Raw genomic sequence first — 20788 nt, forward strand, 5'->3', positions numbered from 1 at the left:
CAACAGACCCAATCGGACATAGGAACGGAATCTTACTGATTCCCACCTCCCGATCCGTTTTACCACCTCGTCCCCCAATCCCAATCGAGCCGCCTCCGTGGCAGCCCCAATACGGAACGAGTGTGTTCCAAATCTTTCGGCACGAAGCCCTAACTTCCCCAAGCCCAACCGAAAAATTTTCGTGAACTGAAACCGGGAGAGGGAGGATCCGTCGGCATGCACCAACAGGGAACCCCCCATCACCGGCCTCCGCGCCAGGTACTCAGTCGTAGCAGCCAACGGGCACAAAGCCGAGCCCGGCAAGGCCCCCAGCGCCACGTCCCGGCCCACGCCGCGGACATCCGTTTTGGACCTGCCAAGGTGCACCACCACCTTCCCATCTAAGACACGAACCCCTGAAAATTGCAAGCCCCCCTGCACCATCTTATTAGCGCTTACCAATTCCCCAATTCGAAATGCCCCAAAAAACGCCAAAATAAACGCCACCTTAAACAGAGAAGCCTCGAACCCATCGAAACAGAGTTCGGGCAACAAACCCACCAAATCCCCCAGTAGTCGGACTGACACCGGGCGCCTGGTATCCGGCGACCTGCGTCCCTTGCGATATCCCTTCAGGGCCTGCCTGATAATGAAGGTCTTAGTAAAGTCCTCCTTCCCATGCCATCTGAACCAAAACGCCATCGCCGCCATGGACCTGTCCACCATGGCAGGCGACGCCCTTTTCGCCAGCAACTGACAAGTGTACCACAGGAAAGCATCCCGCAGGGCCTCCCCGCTGTCCATGGCCAGCCCGTCCAGCGACCGCTCCCACAGGCCCCAAACCTTACTGTACGAGGCCCAAGTGGCCGGTGCCAGAGAAGCCTTCACAAGTCCTCCAAGCAGGATGTTCCCAGCTGCCAAATCTCGTCCGGGCAAGCCTGCCCGTCCTTCGAAGCCCCCGGCGCCACCAGCCAGAATCGGGACCACTGAAAACGAGACAGAGCGTCAGCCACCTCATTCAAATAACCGGGAACATGCCGCGCGCGAAAAACAACATTCCGAGACATACACAGCAACACCAATCGCCTAAGCAGCCTAACCACCGGCCTCGAGGCCGCAGACTGACGATTCACCGCGTGAACCACCGCCATGTTATCTGAGAAAAAGACCACTTTCCGATTACGCAGCCTGTCGCCCCATAGTGCCATCGCAACTACCAACGGGAATAACTCAAGGAAAGCCAAGTTGCGCATAAGAGGGCTCGAACCCCAAGAGTCCGGCCACCTCTCCGCACACCAACAGCCCCCAAAGTATGCCCCGAAACCCACACTGCCCGAAGCATCCGTGAAAAGTTCAAGTTCGGCCGATGACTGGCCCTCCTGCCTGAACAACACCGTCCCATTAAAATCCTGCAAGAAGGCATCCCAAATGCCCAAATCCTCCCTCATGGCCGCCGACACCCTGATGAAATGGTGCGGAGACCGAACCCCCGCAGTAGCAGCCGACAGGCTGCGACTGAAAACCCGTCCCATCGGGATTACCCGACACGCAAAATTGAGCAGCCCAATCAAAGACTGGAGCTGCCGCAGAGTAACCTTGCGCGCCCCCGCTACAGCGGCCACCGCCCCTCGAAGCCTGTCCAGCTTATCTTGAGGCAGCCTGCATTCACCCAACCCAGAGTCAATCTCCAGACCCAGGAAACTCAGACACGTGGTCGGGCCTTCAGTTTTGTCCGCCGCCAGCGGAACCCCGAAGTGGCCCGCCACCCACTCAACCGTCCGCAGTAGGCGCAGGCATTCCAAGGAATCAGCCGGCCCCACGCACAGAAAATCATCTAAATAGTGTACAATAAAACGATTCCCTGCTTCCACCCTTACCACCCATTCAAGAAAAGTGCTAAATTTCTCAAAGTAGGAGCACGAGATGGAACAACCCATGGGCAGGCACAAGTCCACGAAGTAGTCCCCTTCGAAGAAACACCCCAACAGGTGATGACAGTCCCGGTGGACCGGCAGCAGTCGAAACGCGGCCTCAATATCCACCTTCGCCATCAGAGCCCCACGCCCGGCCCTCCGGACCAAATCGACCGCCCGGTCGAAAGACGCATAAGACACCGAGCACAAGTCCTTATGAATACCGTCATTCACCGACTCTCCCTTAGGGTACGAGAGATGATGAATGAGCCTAAATTTACCCGGCTCCTTTTTGGGAACCACCCCGAGTGGGGAAATCCGCAGGCCTCCCAGCGGAGGCACTGTGAATGGGCCCGCCATGCGGCCGAGCCCGACTTCCTTGCCCAGCTTCTCCCTAACCACGTCCGGGAAGTCAGTCACAGACTTCAGGTTGCGCAGCCTTCCCGATCCCCCCTCCCGCTCCTGAAACGGAATGAAAACCCCTTTTTCAAAACCCGCCCGGAGCACAGCGGCGTCCGCCCTGTTAACGTAGCGGCTTAGCCATGGCTCCATCGCGCTTAGTCTCACTGGGGTTAAGCCCAGGGGAAGCGGATGCTCCCCCTCCACCGGCCGCGGCCGCCGCACCGGCGCCACCGGACTTCCCTTTCTTGAAGCAGCGGTTGAGCCCATGAGCGCCTCCGCAGCCGGAGCACTCGTGTTTGAAGCGACAGGCGGTCCCCCATTTGCATTGGCCCTCATTATAGAGCCAACATAAGCCCTTTGGTAAGGCGGCCGACGAGGCGGACTGCCCCCTAGCGCCGGCCGAGTTCTGAAAGGGCTGCGCCTTTTGCGCCATCATTAACTTCATCCATAGCGGCAGGTCCATTTGGTCCCACCGCATACCCGGGTTAGCCGCCAGCCGCTGCCTAAACTGCTCATCGTACCGCCACCACGCCAACCCTCCGTAAGTCCGGTACGCTTCCCAAATGCCATCCAAATAACAAAACAGCGAGGAGCATAACCCCGGCGATTTCTCGCCGAGCACGCTAGCCAGTACGCAAAAGGCCCTCAGCCAATTCCCGAAGGATTTCGGAATCTTGCGATACCGCTTCCTTTTCTCCTCCTCCTCCTTCTTCTCGTCCTTCTTATCCTCCTCCTTGAGGTCTATAAAGTCCTCCAAGGGGAGGAGGGAGAAGATCTCACAAAACTCCCCTTTCCATATTTTATCCTTGACTTCCTGCTTCAAATGGACCCCCAACGGGCCCGCAAATGACACATACGCGTGCTGTCTAGCCGCGTCGGGAATGCCCCCTGTCAACTCAGCCCTCTCGCTCCCAAGCTCCCCTACTTCCTGCGGCAACACCATATCCCCGCCCGAACTAGGCCCTGTGGAGTTCCCACCCCGAGAGCCCGCAGCCCCCACGCCCGGAGCCCACACCTGACCGATGCCGCTAGTGTCACCCCCCGCCCCCAATGAGTGGAGTAGTGCCTGAAGTGTAGTAATTAATGCGGTAGAGTGTAGTGACCCACTGGACTCACCGGCCAAGCCCCCCGAAACCGGGACGGCGGGGGCTGCATTGCGGATCGCCCGACATCCAGGAAGAGGAACTTCCGCCGCTGTCTCGCCGACCGGGGAGCCCACCCGGTGCCCAGCCTGCGAGGAGGCGGAACGGCTCCGAGACCTAGGACAAGGAGAAGAAGTCCTGGGTAGGGTGTAACGGACATCAATACCCCTCCCGTCACGACCCCGGGAGCGCCTGCTCTGCACCGAAGCCTCCCGCTGACCTTTACCACCACGTGGCACCCTGGACCCCCTGGGGCTACGACTCCTCCCGTCTCTACTAGTAGGCCGCCCCTGCCGACCATACCTAGGGGCTGCCGCACATTCCCCTGCTGAGCTGTCCGAGGGGGAGCAGTGCCGACCCGACCTCCCCCGCGCCTCCCGGGACCCCTGCGACCTAACGGGTGATGGACTATCGCTACCACTCTCAGAATCCGGGCCCCCCCGCCGCCCGACCTCTACCGAGGATCCCGGTCCCCGACCTCCTGCCTTCTTCCGACTGGCCACCTCCGTAACCCCTTTTCCTACGCCTACTCCCCCCGCCCCTTTACCCCTACACCCTTTCCGACTAGACCCCGCCAGCCCGGACCTACCTGCCACCCTTACGGGGGACCCGCTATCTGACCCGGCCACCTCTAGAGCCCCCCCCCCCCCCCGCCCCTGGAACTCACACCTTTTGACCTACGTTTGCGCTTAGGGGCCCCGGGACCCTCCCCCCTTGGGACTAAGGCCTGGGCACCCCCCACTGGCCTACTCCCGCCTCTCTCCGTGGCAGAGCTCCCCTTAACAACCTTCCCGCCAAGAGGGCCCCGGCCGGAGCCCCCTGCACTTGCCTGCTGCCTCCCAGGCCGGTCATGCGATCTCCCGGCTCCGGCCTCGTCATCCTCGGTACTCTCCGATGGGGGGGAAGCCCGCCCGGACCTCCCCTCCGTGGATCTTGCAACACCAGGGGGCCGCCCGGCCACTTCCGACCCGACAGCAGCAGCGCCCCCGTCCACGAAATCCTTCTGCCTCCGAGCGCTCGTCCGAGGCTCCGTCCGCACGCGGGGAGGCAAGGCCTCAACCACGCGGCTCCCGGGCCTGCTGCCGGTCGCAACCGGAACCCCACTGCTACCGGGAACAACTTCACCGGGCCCCATGCTCGGGCTCAGCCTCCTCGGGGGCCTCCGGGCCCTGACCGGTCTCCCGCCATCGCCGTCCCGATCCGCCGCCTCCGCTAGGGCAGGGCCGAGCTGTGCCCGTAGCCAGTCCGCCCCCTGATGCCGTGCCGCCGACCTGATCCCCTCCAGCAATCGCTCCACGTCGTCCATCGGTCCTGCAGAGGAGACAAAGAAAATTCCAACCGAGCAAAGTCCGCGCACACCGAGGTGAACACAAACTCAACCGGGTAGAAAGTTAGAATGACTCACCTAAGATGGCTGCTCATTTAAATAGCCCATCCTATTTACCCATAATCCAACCCTTGCTTACTTCCTCCTAAGCCCGCCTCCTAACCCCTGTCAAGGCCTTTTTCCGCTTAGCTGCGCTCTGGCTACATGGGGCTACAGTGTTTACATTAGATTCCCTGCAGGGAGCTATAGATCTCACCTGAACAAATACAATAAGCTGTAGTTGTTCAGGTGACTATAGTGTCCCTTTAAAAAGTTAGTGACATGCTGCCATGTGAGGTTACATTAAACTCGCTTAAAGTACTGCATGGCATGCTAATCCTTGTACATGTGCTTTCAATAATATAAAGATAAACGTGCACGTTTTATAATATTAGATAGTGACGACGTTAGCTGTACCAGGCTAGCAGACAATAATTAAATCGTCACGCTTAAGACAGAGCCTATTCACTGAGATTACATTTAGCAATATGGATTTGTTTGATAGTTAGACATTTAGTTTAATATATAGCAGGTATTAGAAGGTGACCGCTGGTCCCAAACAAGCTAGCATAACTCTTTACTGCCCAAGGTTAAGATGGAGCATTGTTAAATGCAAATCCCCATATTCCCATCATTGAGCATGCTAAAACGGCTTATGTGCCAAACAGCATTTATATGCTAGACAACATTTATGTGTATGCTCTGCTGGTTGCTTCAGTAGAGATGCCGGAGCAGCCAAGGAGTAAGGTAACTCTGTAGTGCCCATCAGTGTGGAACCCTGTAGAGGCTGTCAGCCCACACCACATAATGGCTTTGATGGAGAGTCCGTCTCTTTGGGACATACAGCCGGTAGGAGGACGGTAAGGTAATGTTGCAAAATGTTCTCTTGAGTCTCCGCTGAGCAGATGCCCTCTGTGGGCTTAGCATGGTCCCACTGCAAGCCGGCTGTCAGTATGCAAACCAGAAGTAGGGTGCGGCACCTTGCATGGGAGACCGGCTCCCCGGCACATCTGGAGCGGAGGTTTTTGCATGCAGAAATTCAGTAGCCATGGCTGTGTTGCGAGTGCTAGCCTGCTGTGCCTCCATCTCTTCCGTCTGCTTCGGGCCTGCCCCTGAACCGGAGTCGAAGTCCTGTGTTGCATCTCAGGGGGTAAGCGTCTTGCCAGGGTGCTATGATGTGTGCTTATAGCTTGTATGTACGTAGTGGGGAATTACGATGAAGCATAAACATAATTAAACCCCATTCAACCTCCCCCCAATAACGACAGACAACGTGGTATGGATGAACAGGCCACAGCATTTATTATAACATAAATAAATAACTGTATAACACACCCATAACTCCATATATTAAACTCTTCTTTCTGTAACGAAATTGTTAGCAACAAAACATAAATAACATATATATATAAATAACAACTCAACATACAGTGCTATACAGAGAACCCCCCGTCCTTGCCAATAAAAACCTGCAGTGGCTCCTAAACACCACTGCCTCTCACCTCCCCCCCCCGTCATAAAAAACATATTCCAATGCCTGCCATCAGCCGACCTTATCCACGCTCGATGGGCACGAGACCTCAGGCAACCTAAAGTTAAACCTTTTGAAGCAGGGGAGGCTGAGACCTGTAAACATGAGGAACTTATTCCATCCTTAACATAACCACACTTAATTGGCAAGGACATACCCCCGACTCGCTGTGACTAACTAAACCTACTCGGGGTGGGCGGGCGGGAAGCTGTTCACTGGCCCGAATCCCAAGTGGCACTGAGGTAAGCCCTCCCCCCTGCTAGCTCACATAGCCCTAACCCCCACCCACACAATACACCCACTATCAAAGACCCTCCCCTGCATCTATCCCCACACTCCTACATGTGCCCTTGTCCGCTTAGCTGCGCTATCTCCCCAGGGCCTGGCTGCTGTAGGTATCGGGCCAGCTTGTGCCTGGAAGCCGCGCTGATTGCTGTGAACGCGGGAAGACAGCAGTCCTTCCCTCTAACTTCGGCGCAATGGCATCTGCCATTGTAGATGAAGCTGGGCCTTGGTTGTGTTGCAGCGGTCATGGCCACAGGGTGAGGACCAGGATCACCCCCACCGGTCCAGAGGGGGGGGGGAACAGGGCCAGGTGCACACAGGTTTGGGCCTTTCGCTGGGCACTGTTAGGCAGGATAGCATGGCAGCGGCCGTTCGCCCCACTCACTGCCAGAGAGGCCACCTCTAGGACATCGAAGATTTCTCCTCCAGGGAACTAAAACTCGAGGAGCCAGCCTCACCCTGGATTCAGTGTCCCCTTTGCACTGAGGACCATCGCTCGTGGTCTGCATTTAGGTCGAAAATCATGTTTTAGAGGCTTAGAGAGTGGTAAGTTGCAGGAGCTGATCTTACTTGCGACCGTCCAGCTCGGCAGTCCGGCCCCCCGCTTTACAATATTATGAGAGGGGGGATTTAGCTATAAATAGGACAATTACAAGAAAACTTACAGGAACGATAGGTTGAAGAGAACCCTGCTCAAACGAGCTTACAGTCTATAGACATGTCATGTCTGTTTTATGCAACTTTTGTCTAAGTTGTTATATTTAAAAAAATATTAATATACAGTAGGCAGGGTTGCTCTATGACTTTTGTAAGCTTAGACTTATGAGATTTGTAGTTCAATAGGAGATGGACAATTAAATATAGCTTATTCCTCGTGGATTTATACTGTTTAACATAGAATAATAGATTCATTTCGTAATCTAAATTATTTCACTTTTCAGTTTTTATATGTGAGAAGACACTGAATAATTGAAATTAAAGAAACCATTTGAAAACGATTTTACTCCTTACAGTAGTGGCAGGGAGACACTACCAGAGCCCTCTTGGTACAATAACCACTATAACAAGTAGTACTGATTTGGGATTTTATGGGTGAAATCTATCCTTGTGCCCTTTCCAGCAGTTGGTATATCTTTACTGTCAGTTTTTATGAATTAATGGGCAGAACACTTCAACTGTGACAGTGCTTTCTGTGCTAATTTGCATGCATTTGTATTGCATCCTGGGAGTACAGTTGAACACAATTTTTCAGAGTTGCAGTGTATAAAGGTCAGATGTTTAAATTGTCTTTTGATGGCGTGCCTGGTGTAGACCTCCAGCCCTTGGGAGTATTTACTGCAAATAGATTTAGGCGTGGTAAATTCATCCTGCTGGCCTGCATCAACGTGTATAAATCCATATATGTTGTAAAATGTAAAATGTTAATTTACAATTCAACTGAATATATTTGCGCTTAATTAGTAGTGTATGTTGTGTGAGCCCTGCTGACGCACACCTGTAGATGAACGTATCTAGAAGTTTTGCTTGGTTGGGTTACTTGTGGCGTGAAAGCCGGTTAGTCTGTCATACTATGCTTTTCTATGTTATAGACGTCTCACAGTGATCTCGACCTTTGAACCAAGTTTCTAAGCTACAGAACAATTAAGATTTTCAGATCAAACAATGTGTTGTCGAGCAACGTTTAAGGAGAGGCTTAAAAGAACACTCCTGTGTTCACGTTGCAATCACGTTGCAAAGGGAATGAATTAGATAAAGAAGATCTTGGGAATAGGGGGTATAGGGGACAGGAGATTGTGGCACTGGGTGACTAGGGGGGCAAAGATAATAGGCAAAATGGGCTTTAGGAATCATGCCATAGAAGATTGCCGTACTATATGAACTAGGCGGCAGGGGATTAAACAAAACATGAATAAAAGGAATTACATAATGTGGTGTAAGGTGACTGGGGAATAGGGGGATGTTCTAAGGAATCTTGAGAAAAGGGGAAATTAAAGAGTGGGGCAGCAGATTAACTAGGATACAAGAACATAAGACAACGAGGATGTAGAGCACTGTTTGACAATTGACCGAGAATACACTACAATTCACAGTTTAGTGAATAAGCCCCATTAATGTGTTGGCTTGGAACGGCACACATTCGATCACTCTGTGCACCTGCCTCTCTCACGGCTGAAGAATGCGTACACCTCATAAGCTTACAATGTGTAGTGTGATTTGAGCCATCAGCCCGTACTTGCGTCATGGGAAGCAATTTGTTTTGCCTGCGTACACGCTGGAGGCCATTAAGTCAGACAATGCCTCCTTGTACCGCAGAGGGCACAGCGAGAAGCAAACCACCATGCCTTTACCCTCCTTGGCACGCATATCCCTTTAAAGCTTTGCCCTTTACATTGACATTCTGCTTCCTGGGACTGGGAGCAATGTTAATTACAGATTTTAGGGTTTAAGGCAGGCATAGGCAACCTTCGGCACGCCAGATGTTTTGAACTACACCTCCCATGATGCTTTGTCAGCATTAAGCGTAGTCCACAACATCTGGAGTGCCGAAGGTTGCCTGGTTTCAGGCTTTCTTAAAAACGAAACAGATGCATGCCAGTCTCTGCCTAAGATATAGGGATTTACGTTTCAACGAGCATGGCATCTTCTGCAATGCCAGCTGCTTCGAGTCGTTTTTTTTTTACAGCTCCCATAACACCCTCTGGATGGAAAAAGTCAGTTATTCTTTCAGTTTGGCTGCTCTGGTCTTAAATCTGAAATTAATTTTGAATTCTCACTTTAGTAAATAGCTCTGTTTGTATTGTCGGCATGAAATTGCTTAGATATTCTGACAGTTTTGTGTCTATTCACTAAATTATCAGGGTTATAAGCTAACAACTCTGGGTGACTTTAGTATCAGCTTGCAAAGTTTGCAGGGTTATTCATAAATGGTGCAGCTGTGCAGGATGCAATGAGCAATATAGGGTATTCTGACGCTGCGCATGCCCTGGTCCAGCGCATGCGCAGTAGCAACATCAGAATTCCCTACCCTTTACTGAGCGCGAATCCTGCACAGCTGATTCTGGTGCATGTGCGCTCGTAGCATTAGAAAACTCTTCCCCGATACCACGCATGTGCATCAGTGACGTCATGTGCACGTGCCCCTGGAAGGACCCCCTTCAGCGCATGTCCACACACAATGTACCCACACCATAGCACGTGCTGTGCATGTTCATGGCTCCCCGTAAGAATCTCATACCCCCCTCCTGATGCGGCGCAAGTTCCCCACACAGGTAAGCTGACCTCCAGCTGATTCAGCCTCACTTCCGGTGTGACTGCTTTACCGGAAGTGACAGGGGTAGGAAATTCTAACAAAGTAGGGGATTTTGATAAAACATCAGGACTCACTAATGAGTCAGAGCGCAGGCTGGGAATACTTGCAGCTGTGCTGACTCACTGAGTGTCTGACCATGAGAGAACAATTACTGTGGTCTGCACCTGACAAAGGTGCAGACCACACTCTCCCCACTGGACCATCAGGGACTTAACAAACAGAAAATAAAACAGGGATCATTACAGTCATTTGTTACACACAGACAACACACATCACATACTTTGTAAAAAGTCATCAATCAACACACATTACACAGAACCAGAAAACACATTACACACAGCCAAAATACATCACACAGAAACATTACGTACAACCAGCAAATATCACACACAGATATTGCACGTAGTCACTAAACCTCACACATTACACACAGCCAGCAAACATCACACACATTACACAAAGCCTGCACACACCATGGACAAATTACAACCAACCGGAGAATACCATAGATATACTGCACATAGGCAGCGCACACTCAACACATTGCACACATTACACACAGTCGGTGCACACCACACACCGCATATACAGAGGGAGAAATTATGGGTGAGGAGGGGCAGGATGAGACACTCACAAATTAAATCTGAATTAAAAAGTTGATGCAAAAGATAAAAAGTTTGTGACTGTAGCCAAACTGGAGATTTTTTTAGATTAGCTTATTTTTTTCTTCTTCTCAGTTTTTCCATTTCGATTTCATTTGCAAAAATTCTGAATTTAATTAATATTTCTGTCCATGTCCAGGATTCTAGGCAGGGGCCGCAATCTGAAATGACTTTGTGCGTCAGGACAGGTTGATTGTCATGACGAACAAGTTTATTGTTTAGTCCCTCAGACAAGTGTATACATATATTTCCTTTTTTTGGGAGGGGGGGGGGAGGGGGGTTAATTTCTACGCCCCTGTTTCTAGATTGGCTAGGTTGGCTTTGAAATCCCAACAATTCTCAGTTTCGTGAATAACCCTGTTAGACCATCATTGCAGAGTTGGAAAAGCCAAATCAATTGATATTTTTTTATTAATTGGTATAATCTGTAGATACAGGTTTCCCTTCACCACAATATACAGTTTCACAAATAAAACCCCAATAGTTTTTTTTTATTTTTTATGAACTTGCTTCCCAAATAAAAAGGTTCAGAATGGACTGAAGCCCTGGGTTAGAGCTGATCAAGCAGTGCGTGGGTTAACTGGCATGTTTTTTCGTCAGTGGGATTTGGATACAGATAAACTGGTTTCTCGCACACAATAAGGCCATGTCACAGAACAGGACGGACCGGTGCACCTATCCATGTCACTTTACATTGGCTGTATTCCCCTCGATACTCTGGCACCTGCTCTGCCAGCAGGTACTCTGTGCAACAGAGAGTGGAAAACCAGATCATTCAGGAAGGTCCCAAAATTTAAACAATGCAGCCTGTCTGAGTGGAGGGTTAAAGGTTAACCAGTGAGGTCAGACGCAAAGAATATATGGTATTCATTCAGTAAACTGAAAATTTTAGAATAATTTACTAGGGAATACTAACTTAAGGCAAAAAAATGGGCAAGTTGGGAAAATTGTTTACAATTTCCAGTTATTTTGGTAACGTTTACATGTTGACATTAGTTTTAATATATTTAAACAGAACCAGATTGCCCATAAGGTGGCAGAGGCGGCTGCCTATGTACCATAGACTCTGAGCCAGCAGAGATCTCTACCTGCTTGGCTCTGGACCCCCTCACTATCTGGAGGGAGCGTTGTGTTCAGCACCTCTATCAGATCACTATAAAGGAACACTATAGGGTCAGGAATATAAATATGTATTCCGGACCCCATACGTTAAAAACACTATTTAGGTGGCCGGCCCTCCTTGCCCCCTTAATTTATAGACACTTTACCATTATCCCAGCGCTACGTGCATCTGCCAGTGCTGTCTCTGCCCCTGATCTGCCTCCTGGCTGAGATTGCCAGAATTAATTATCTCAGCCAGTCCAATGCTTTCCCATAGGAAAGCATTGGAAGGCTAATGCGCATGCCTGAAAAATGCCACGCCTCGTAGAGATGCATTGACTCATTGCATCTCTATGGGGAAATTTCAGCGTCTCCATGCTGAGGGTGTAAACACTAAACGTCAGTGCTGGACAATGTGCAGCCCTGAACCAGGAAGCACCTCTATTGGCCTTCTGAGTGACTGCCACTGGAGGTGTCCCTAATCAGCAAAGTAAATACTGCCTTTTCCGTGAAAAGACAGTGTTTACATGAAAATGCCTGCAGGAACTAACTATACTCACCAGAACAACTACATTAAGCTGTAGTTGTTCAGGTGACTATAGTGTCCCTTTAAGTGTTCCCTTAATGTCCCTCATGCGTCACAATGACTCAGAGAGTCATTCTTTGAGTGCCGGACCATTGGGGTTAGTAGGGTTACTGGGTCACCATCTGATGTTGTAATAAGGAATACCAGATATGAGCATAGGAATATAAATCTGCAAGTAAAAATCAAGTCTTTAATCAACACGGAATTGTGTAAACAGGGGTAGGCAAACTTCAGCACTCCAGGTGATGTGGACTGCATGTGACGTGATGCTTTGCCAGAATTATGGCTGTAAGAGCATTATGCCAGATATAGTGAACAACTGTCAGGATCGGGACAGGGATCCAACACGCAGAGTACAAACAGTAGCCAGATACGTATACCGGACCTTAGAATGGCCGGACTAACGTAAGTAGTACAGTAGAGAATGGTCAAAGACAAGCCGAGGTCGAGGATAACAGAAGACAGGTAAGCGGTAGACAAGCCGAATCAAGGGTAACAGAGATAAGCAGAGAAGAGCAAACAAGCCGGGTCAAAACCAAAAGGGATAACAAGAAAACACGAGCACTGAGTGACTAGAACAAGCTAGAACCACGACAGGGCAATGAGCTAATGAAAGAAGCACTGTTAAATGCCCTGTTCAGATAAGTAGACACACCTCCGACGAGTCCTGATTGGTCCTGAACCAATTGAGTGACAGGTCGTTCCGGGTTGACGTCCTGACGTCGACTTCCGGGCGTCATGCTATAAAAGGGAGTCACTCCCTCGCGGCCGGCTTTGCATGACCGGATGGACCGCGAGAAAGAGGGAAATCAGGCCGTCCGGATGGATGAACGACTAAGTCTCTACCTCTCTCGGAGGTAGAGACCTCCGGTACCCTGACAGTACCCCCCCTCTCAGATACGCCCACCGGGCGGAAGGAACCAGGACGAGAAGGGAAGCGAGAGTGAAATGCCCTGCGGAGACGGGGAGCATGAACATCCTCCTGAGGTACCCAACTTCTCTCCTCAGGACCATATCCTTTCCAATCGACCAGATATTGTACTCTCCCCCGGGAGATTCGAGAATCGACGATGGAATTGACCTCATACTCCTCCTGACCCTCCACCTGAACAGAGCGAGGAGGGGCGATCGTGGAGGAGAATCTGTTACAAACTAGTGGTTTCAGCAACGAAACATGGAACGAGTTAGGAATGCGTAAGGTAGTAGGCAAAGCTAGACGATACGCAACTGGGTTAATTTGAGCCAACACCCTGTAAGGTCCAATATACCGAGGAGCGAACTTCATGGAAGGCACTTTTAACCGAATGTTTCTAGTACTTAACCATACTCTATCACCTGGAACAAACACCGGTGCTGCCCTTCTACGTTTGTCAGCGTGTTTTTTCACCAGCATAGAATTGTGCAGAAGAATTTGTCGAGTCTGGTCCCACAACTTCCTTAAATTGGCAACATGGACATCAACCGACGGTACCCCTTGGGAAGAAGACTCCGAAGGAAGAATGGAAGGATGAAAGCCATAATTCATGAAGAAGGGGCTAGAATGCGTAGAATCACAAACGAGATTGTTGTGTGCAAACTCCGCCCAAGGAATCAAACCGACCCAATCGTCCTGGTGTTCAGAAACGAAACAACGTAGATATTGTTCAACCTTTTGGTTGGTGCGTTCAGCAGCTCCATTGGACTGAGGATGGTAGGCAGAAGAAAAATTCAATTTGATGCCTAGTTGAGAGCAGAAGGATTTCCAAAAACGGGAAACAAATTGGGAACCTCTGTCAGATACAATTTGGGAAGGTATCCCATGTAAACGGAAGATCTCCCTAGCGAATATCTCTGCTAATTCGGGCGAAGATGGGAGTTTAGGTAAGGGAATGAAGTGAGCCATCTTAGTAAATCTGTCCACCACAGTGAGGATAACAGTCTGCTTTTTAGAGATAGGCAAATCAACAATGAAGTCCATAGCCAAACAGGACCATGGCTTTTCAGGAACCTCTAAAGGGTGCAGAAATCCGCATGGGAGCGAATGAGGTTGCTTATTCTTGGTACAAACTTCACACGCCCCGATGAATTCTTTAATATCTTTACGTAAATCAGGCCACCAGAAATCTTTAGAGATCAAAGCATACGTCTTGCGAATGCCAGGATGCCCAACCACCTTGCTGTTATGGAAACAGCGTAACACTTCTAGTTGGAGAGTGGCGGGAACGAAGTGTCGATCCCCAGGAGTCTGTTTGGGCGCAAGATGCTGTAATTTCATGATCTCAGTAAGCAACGGAGAGTGAATCCTGAGATTCGTGTTAGCGAGGATGTTACCCTTAGGAACTATCGAGGAAAGGACTGGCTCAGTTATAGTGAACGGTTCATATTGACGAGACAAAGCATCGGCTTTAGAGTTCTTAGAACCAGGTCTATAAGTAAGTACATAATTAAAGTGAGTGAGGAACAAGGACCAACGAGCTTGCCTGGCGGACAGGCGCTTAGCCTCCCCAATATAAGACAAGTTCTTATGATCCGTTAAAATAGTAACAGGGTGTAATGTCCCTTCTAGTAAATGTCTCCACTCCTTTAAAGCCTTAATGACCGCTAACAGTTCCCTATCGCCGATGTCATATCTGCTTTCAGGCCCAGATAATTTCTTAGAGAAGAAACCACAAGGCTGTAACGGTTTGTCCACCCCTAACCTTTGAGACAGAACAGCACCAACTCCCGTCTCAGAGGCATCGACCTCGAGTAAGAACGGCAGAGTCGTATCAGGGTGAACTAGAATGGGAGCAGAAGCAAAAAGTTCTTTGAGAGTCTTGAAAGCAACAAGAGCCTCAGTAGACCAAGTCTTAGTATCAGCCCCTTGTTTGGTCATATTGGTAATAGGCGAGATGATAGAAGAGTATCCCTTAATGAAGCGCCTATAATAGTTGGAAAAACCAATAAACCTCTGAATAGCCTTGAGTCCTTTAGGCAACGGCCAATCTAAAATAGATTGGAGTTTGTCAGGGTCCATTTTAAAGCCTTCCCCAGAAATCACGTAACCAAGAAAGTCTATCTGCGACTGGTCAAAGCTGCATTTCTCCAATTTACAGTATAGACCATGTTGCAGAAGTTTGTGTAGTACCTTTCTGACTTGTCTATGGTGAGTCTCAATCTCCCTAGAGTGTATCAGTATGTCGTCCAGGTAGACAATAACACAATCATGTTGAAACTCCCTAAGTACCTCATTAATCAAATCCTGAAATACTGCAGGAGCATTGCAAAGTCCAAATGGCATAACTGTGTATTCATAATGGCCATACCGAGTATTGAACGCCGTCATCCACTCGTGTCCATGCTGGATTCTCACCAAATTATATGCCCCTCTGAGATCTAATTTGGTGAAGATTTTGGAGCCCTTAAGACGATCAAACAACTCGGTAATCAATGGGATAGGATAGGCATTTCTGATAGTTATTTTATTCAAACCTCGGTAATCAATACAAGGCCTCAGCGTGCCATCCTTCTTTTTAACGAAAAAAACCCCAGCCCCGGCAGGAGAAGAAGACCTCCTAATGAATCCTTTCTCTAAATTCTCACGAATATATTCCTCTAGAACAGAGTTCTCCTGAACAGATAAAGGATATACATTACCCCTTGGGGGCATAGTACCAGGTAGAAGCTTAATTTTACAATCAAATGACCTGTGTGGAGGTAATGAATCGGCATTCTTCTTGTCGAATACTGCCTTTAAGTCTTGGTACAGGGACGGTATCTGTTTCTCTGTGGACTGAGTAGAACTACCTGGTGTATTAATATTAGCCAATGGAGAAACCTTGCGTAAACACCTCTCCTGGCAGCTCTGACCCCACGAGAGTATCTCCCCTAACTCCCAATCGATAATAGGGTTATGTCTCTTCAACCATGGATACCCCAGAACTATGGGAACAGAAGGGGACGAAATGAGCATAAAAGATAAATTCTCCACGTGTAGGATACCAACATTTAAGTTAATGGGTATGGTCTCACGAAAGATAACGGGGTCCAGTAATGGTCTACCATCTATGGCCTCAACGGCCAAGGGTGTCTCCCTTAACTGGGATGGGATATTGTGTCTAGTGGCAAAGGCTTGGTCGATAAAATTCTCAGCAGCTCCGGAATCTATCAAGGCCATAGCCTTTACTACTTCCTTCTCCCAGGTTAAGGAAACTGGTAGCAGAAGCCTGTGATCTTTATAATTAGAAGTAGAGGACAAAATAGAAACACCCAAGGCCTGTCCTCTAGAGAAACTTAGGTGCGAGCGTTTCCCGGGCGGTTAGGACAGTTCGAGAGTAAATGACCTCTGGCTCCACAGTACATACATAACCCCTCCCTTCTCCTGTACTGTCTCTCCTCCTCAGAGAGGCGGGTATAGCCTATCTGCATAGGTTCAGGGAGCAATGAGACCGTGGAGTCAGGACTTAGAAATGCGGGAGCTAACCTAACGGAAGGTCTCCGGTTCCTCTCTCGAGTGTTCTGTCTCTCTCTTAAACGTTCATCTATACGAGAAATGAACGAAATTAAATCCTCTAAATTCTCAGGAAGTTCTCTAGTAGCAACCTTGTCAAGGATTACATCTGATAGCCCATTCAAAAATACGTCCATATACGCCTGCTCATTCCACTTGACCTCTGACGCCAGAGACCTGAACTCTAGTGCATAATCCACAAGTGTTCGGTTCTCCTGTCTCAGGCGTAACAGTAATCTGGCTGCATTAACCTTTCTACCTGGAGGGTCAAAAGTTCTTCTAAAAGCAGCTACAAATGCGTTATAGTTATATACTAACGGGTTATCGTTCTCCCATAGTGGATTGGCCCATCTCAGAGCCTTCTCAATGAGTAAGGTGATAATAAATCCCACCTTTGCCCTATCCGTAGGATAGGGGCGAGGTTGCAATTCAAAGTGGATACTAATTTGGTTTAAAAACCCACGACACTTCTCAGGAGCACCACCATAACGTACTGGTGGGGTAATGCGAGAAGAAGCACCTACAGTGGCTACCTCTAGGCCTGAACCTACAGGAGAGATAGGAGTAGTACGTAACTCCTCTGGTGGATTATTGGCACGAGATAATAACGCCTGTAGCGCTAGCGCCATCTGATCCATTCTGTGATCCATGGCTTCAAACCTAGGATCAGGAGAACCAAGCTGACTGTTTGTACTTGCAGGATCCATGGGCCCTGTCGTAATGTCAGGATCGGGACAGGGATCCAACACGCAGAGTACAAACAGTAGCCAGATACGTATACCGGACCTTAGAATGGCCGGACTAACGTAAGTAGTACAGTAGAGAATGGTCAAAGACAAGCCGAGGTCGAGGATAACAGAAGACAGGTAAGCGGTAGACAAGCCGAATCAAGGGTAACAGAGATAAGCAGAGAAGAGCAAACAAGCCGGGTCAAAACCAAAAGGGATAACAAGAAAACACGAGCACTGAGTGACTAGAACAAGCTAGAACCACGACAGGGCAATGAGCTAATGAAAGAAGCACTGTTAAATGCCCTGTTCAGATAAGTAGACACACCTCCGACGAGTCCTGATTGGTCCTGAACCAATTGAGTGACAGGTCGTTCCGGGTTGACGTCCTGACGTCGACTTCCGGGCGTCATGCTATAAAAGGGAGTCACTCCCTCGCGGCCGGCTTTGCATGACCGGATGGACCGCGAGAAAGAGGGAAATCAGGCCGTCCGGATGGATGAACGACTAAGTCTCTACCTCTCTCGGAGGTAGAGACCTCAGGTACCCTGACAACAACATCTGGAATGCCGAAGTTTGCATACCCCTACTAAAGAATATGAATACCATATACCTTAAGGCAGAACTACTCACATGCTTTCCATTAGCATGGATAAGTGATATGTGTGTAGAGGTGAAATGCATTGGGAAGATTATAGTTGATCTGGTAATGCTGGCACTGACCAACTTATTCACTAAAGAGAGAATTGTTACGAGTTCAAAGTGAATTTTAAATATAATTTGCCACAAAACAGAGAATATGAGAACTCAGTAACTTGCCCTTCGATTAGTCCCTGCTCAGGTCTCAAAAATGTTTTTGCTTTCTTGTACCTATACAAAGAGACCCTAAACAACTTTCATATCAGGACTGATCTCACCCATAAGAGCAGTCCAAAGCCAAAATGCTGGCAAGTCCTCTCTGCACAAGAGATACAGCAATCCCTGACAATCATTTTGGCCTTTTTTTGTTTTCGTCAGCTTGTCAGCACAATAAGTATGGGGTCCACTTCTGGATGACCTTTTTAGCTTAGAGGGAGCCCGAGCAAATGTATAGCAACAAAAATAAATTTAAAGCCAAAGTAGCCTTAGGTTTTGGTTCTTTGGCCTTAAATTTAAAAAAAATTACTTTGGATTTAGTGAATTAGTGAGATTTGCAATTTTTTAAAGTTTGTATTTTTTTTTTTTTTTTTTTTTACCAGTGACTCTTCAGCTTGACAGGTTTATTATTTCTAAAAGCTAGTTATCTTTTTTCAGTTTTGCTTTTTTTAGCCTGCAACTTTGCATTCACGTGGTTCCTAGCACTTAAGCAGAGTCACGTGCAATCTTACAGAGTTATTCGCTAATCTATGCAAATATGAGTTACTAAAATGATCCATAAATCCATAATTTGTTTATTTAAAGTATTTTTGTTTTGTTTCATTTCCGTCAGGCCATGACTTGTCTTATTTAAATATTTCCCCAAATATGTGTTGCATAGTTTGTGTGTAATTAAAGCGATTTGGAAATCCGAGGGAGCTGGAAGTCCTGTTCTATTTGTAGTGATGTGTCAGAGGCTACAGCATTACTGTGCATTTCCAAGTCGGGTTAATGACCTGTCTCTGCTATTAGGCCTGCTGTTTGGAGTATTCCTTTAATCACAGCGGCTAATTTGGTTTACAGGCAGTCACAATGTGAAGTGTTGTGTCCTGTAAAAATCTGGCAATTTAGTAACCATAATTTCATGGATACATCTGTACCACCGAGAGCAAGTTAAACATTGAAAAAAATTACTAGTTTGAAAAAGTTTACATAAATATATTTTTAGTATTTATTAAATGGTGTTACTTTATAGGAAGTAGAATTGTCCCAATTAAAATATCCCCGTCATTCACATGCGCCCACTTCACTGGCATAAAACTAGTATTTTTTATTATATTTTAATCATTCAAGAAGAAAATTTGAATAATTAAGATATCTAAGGACTATTTTATGTTGCCTTATTAGACAAATTATACAAACTGGAAATATACTTGGGCTATTTTTCCTTTTTTTGGAGCCTGAAATGTAGAATCTCACCACAATTTGTGGATTACTTAATACCAACAAAAAAACAAAACAGCTTTTAACTTAGATGGTACATGCCTTTTAATCAGTTGGTGTATGTTGTAAAAGAAACAAGTCATTGTTTTGAGTTGAGTGGCTCTTTAATATTCTCTGTTGATTTTGGACGAGAACAGGGCGGCGTGGATATGATATAAATGTTATGCATGTTGACTTGGAATTCCAAAAATGTAGATTAAGGAAATCCTTCACCGAGAATTAGACTGGAAAAACAGGTTGGCTCAGCAGTAAGCAGATGGTAAATGTGAGGAACACAGAAAACGTAGTGGATTCATGGAACAGCCCTCGGGCAGAGGCTAACAATGATCTAGTGTTGAGTTTAACCAAGTTTCGTAATTACAGGGTAATGAGGTAATGGAACAGTGCTGATATCAGTGTGAAAATTGGACTAGGTTGTTGTTCTAGGACTTTATGCACTAAACAGAGAGTTTTATTATTTTAATTAGCATTTATATAGTGCCTACATATTGTGCACTGCTTTGCAATTATAGATTAAGGAAATTTGACAACAAGTAATTGACATACAGAATAGTAACCAAGAGAAGAGGTAATAAAGGTCTTGCTCAAACGAACTATGACTAATATCAAATGCATAACCGTAGAATTTGATTGGCTGGTGATTAATCAGGTCTACATGTTCTCTTTTTTCAGAATGTTGTCTCTAAGTATGGCTCACAGTTTCGGGGTAATTCTCAACATGATGCCCTGGAATTTCTGCTCTGGCTGTTGGACAAAGTCAACGAGGATCTTAATTCTTCCAATGGTGAGAACTCAAAAACGCAGGCCAAGGTTAGTTATCCACATACATTCCCACCATGTACCCTAATCCCTTGTTTATCCGGTTCCCAATAGCAAAATTGAAAACATACATAAGTTACTTTTTTCAGTTCTGTTACTTTTGCCTAAAATTTTCATTCTCAACAATTCACACAATTCTGAATAAAGTTTAAGTGACACTTTTAAGAAATATCCCTATATATGCACTTATTGTTGAGCCAATCGGAATGCTTCTTTTTAAGATGGCACAACTAGGCAATTGGTTTGAGCGGTGGTCACGGCTAAAACATGGGATTAGCATCTAGCTTTCGCCTGCAGAGCTAGCAATCTAAACCAGGGAAATACTAAGCGGCAGAGGGAATCACACAGTGGCTTTTATGTTGAATGAGCAGTTGCTGG

The 20788-nt window shown here is 47.7% G+C and overlaps 1 protein-coding gene across 2 annotated transcripts in view; it reads left to right on the plus strand.

Annotated features, from left to right (window-relative positions):
- USP43 (ubiquitin specific peptidase 43) overlaps window positions 1–20788 on the plus strand; it is an 81479-nt gene that overhangs the window by 13082 nt on the left and 47609 nt on the right. For both annotated transcript variants that reach the window (XM_063456032.1, XM_063456033.1), the window contains exon 2: window positions 20264–20401. In XM_063456032.1, the coding sequence (XP_063312102.1) occupies window positions 20264–20401 (138 nt within the window). The remainder of the gene's footprint in view (window positions 1–20263; window positions 20402–20788) is intronic.

This window comes from Pelobates fuscus, chromosome 5 (assembly GCF_036172605.1).
Source record: "Pelobates fuscus isolate aPelFus1 chromosome 5, aPelFus1.pri, whole genome shotgun sequence".
Classification (NCBI taxonomy): Eukaryota; Metazoa; Chordata; class Amphibia; order Anura; family Pelobatidae; genus Pelobates; species Pelobates fuscus.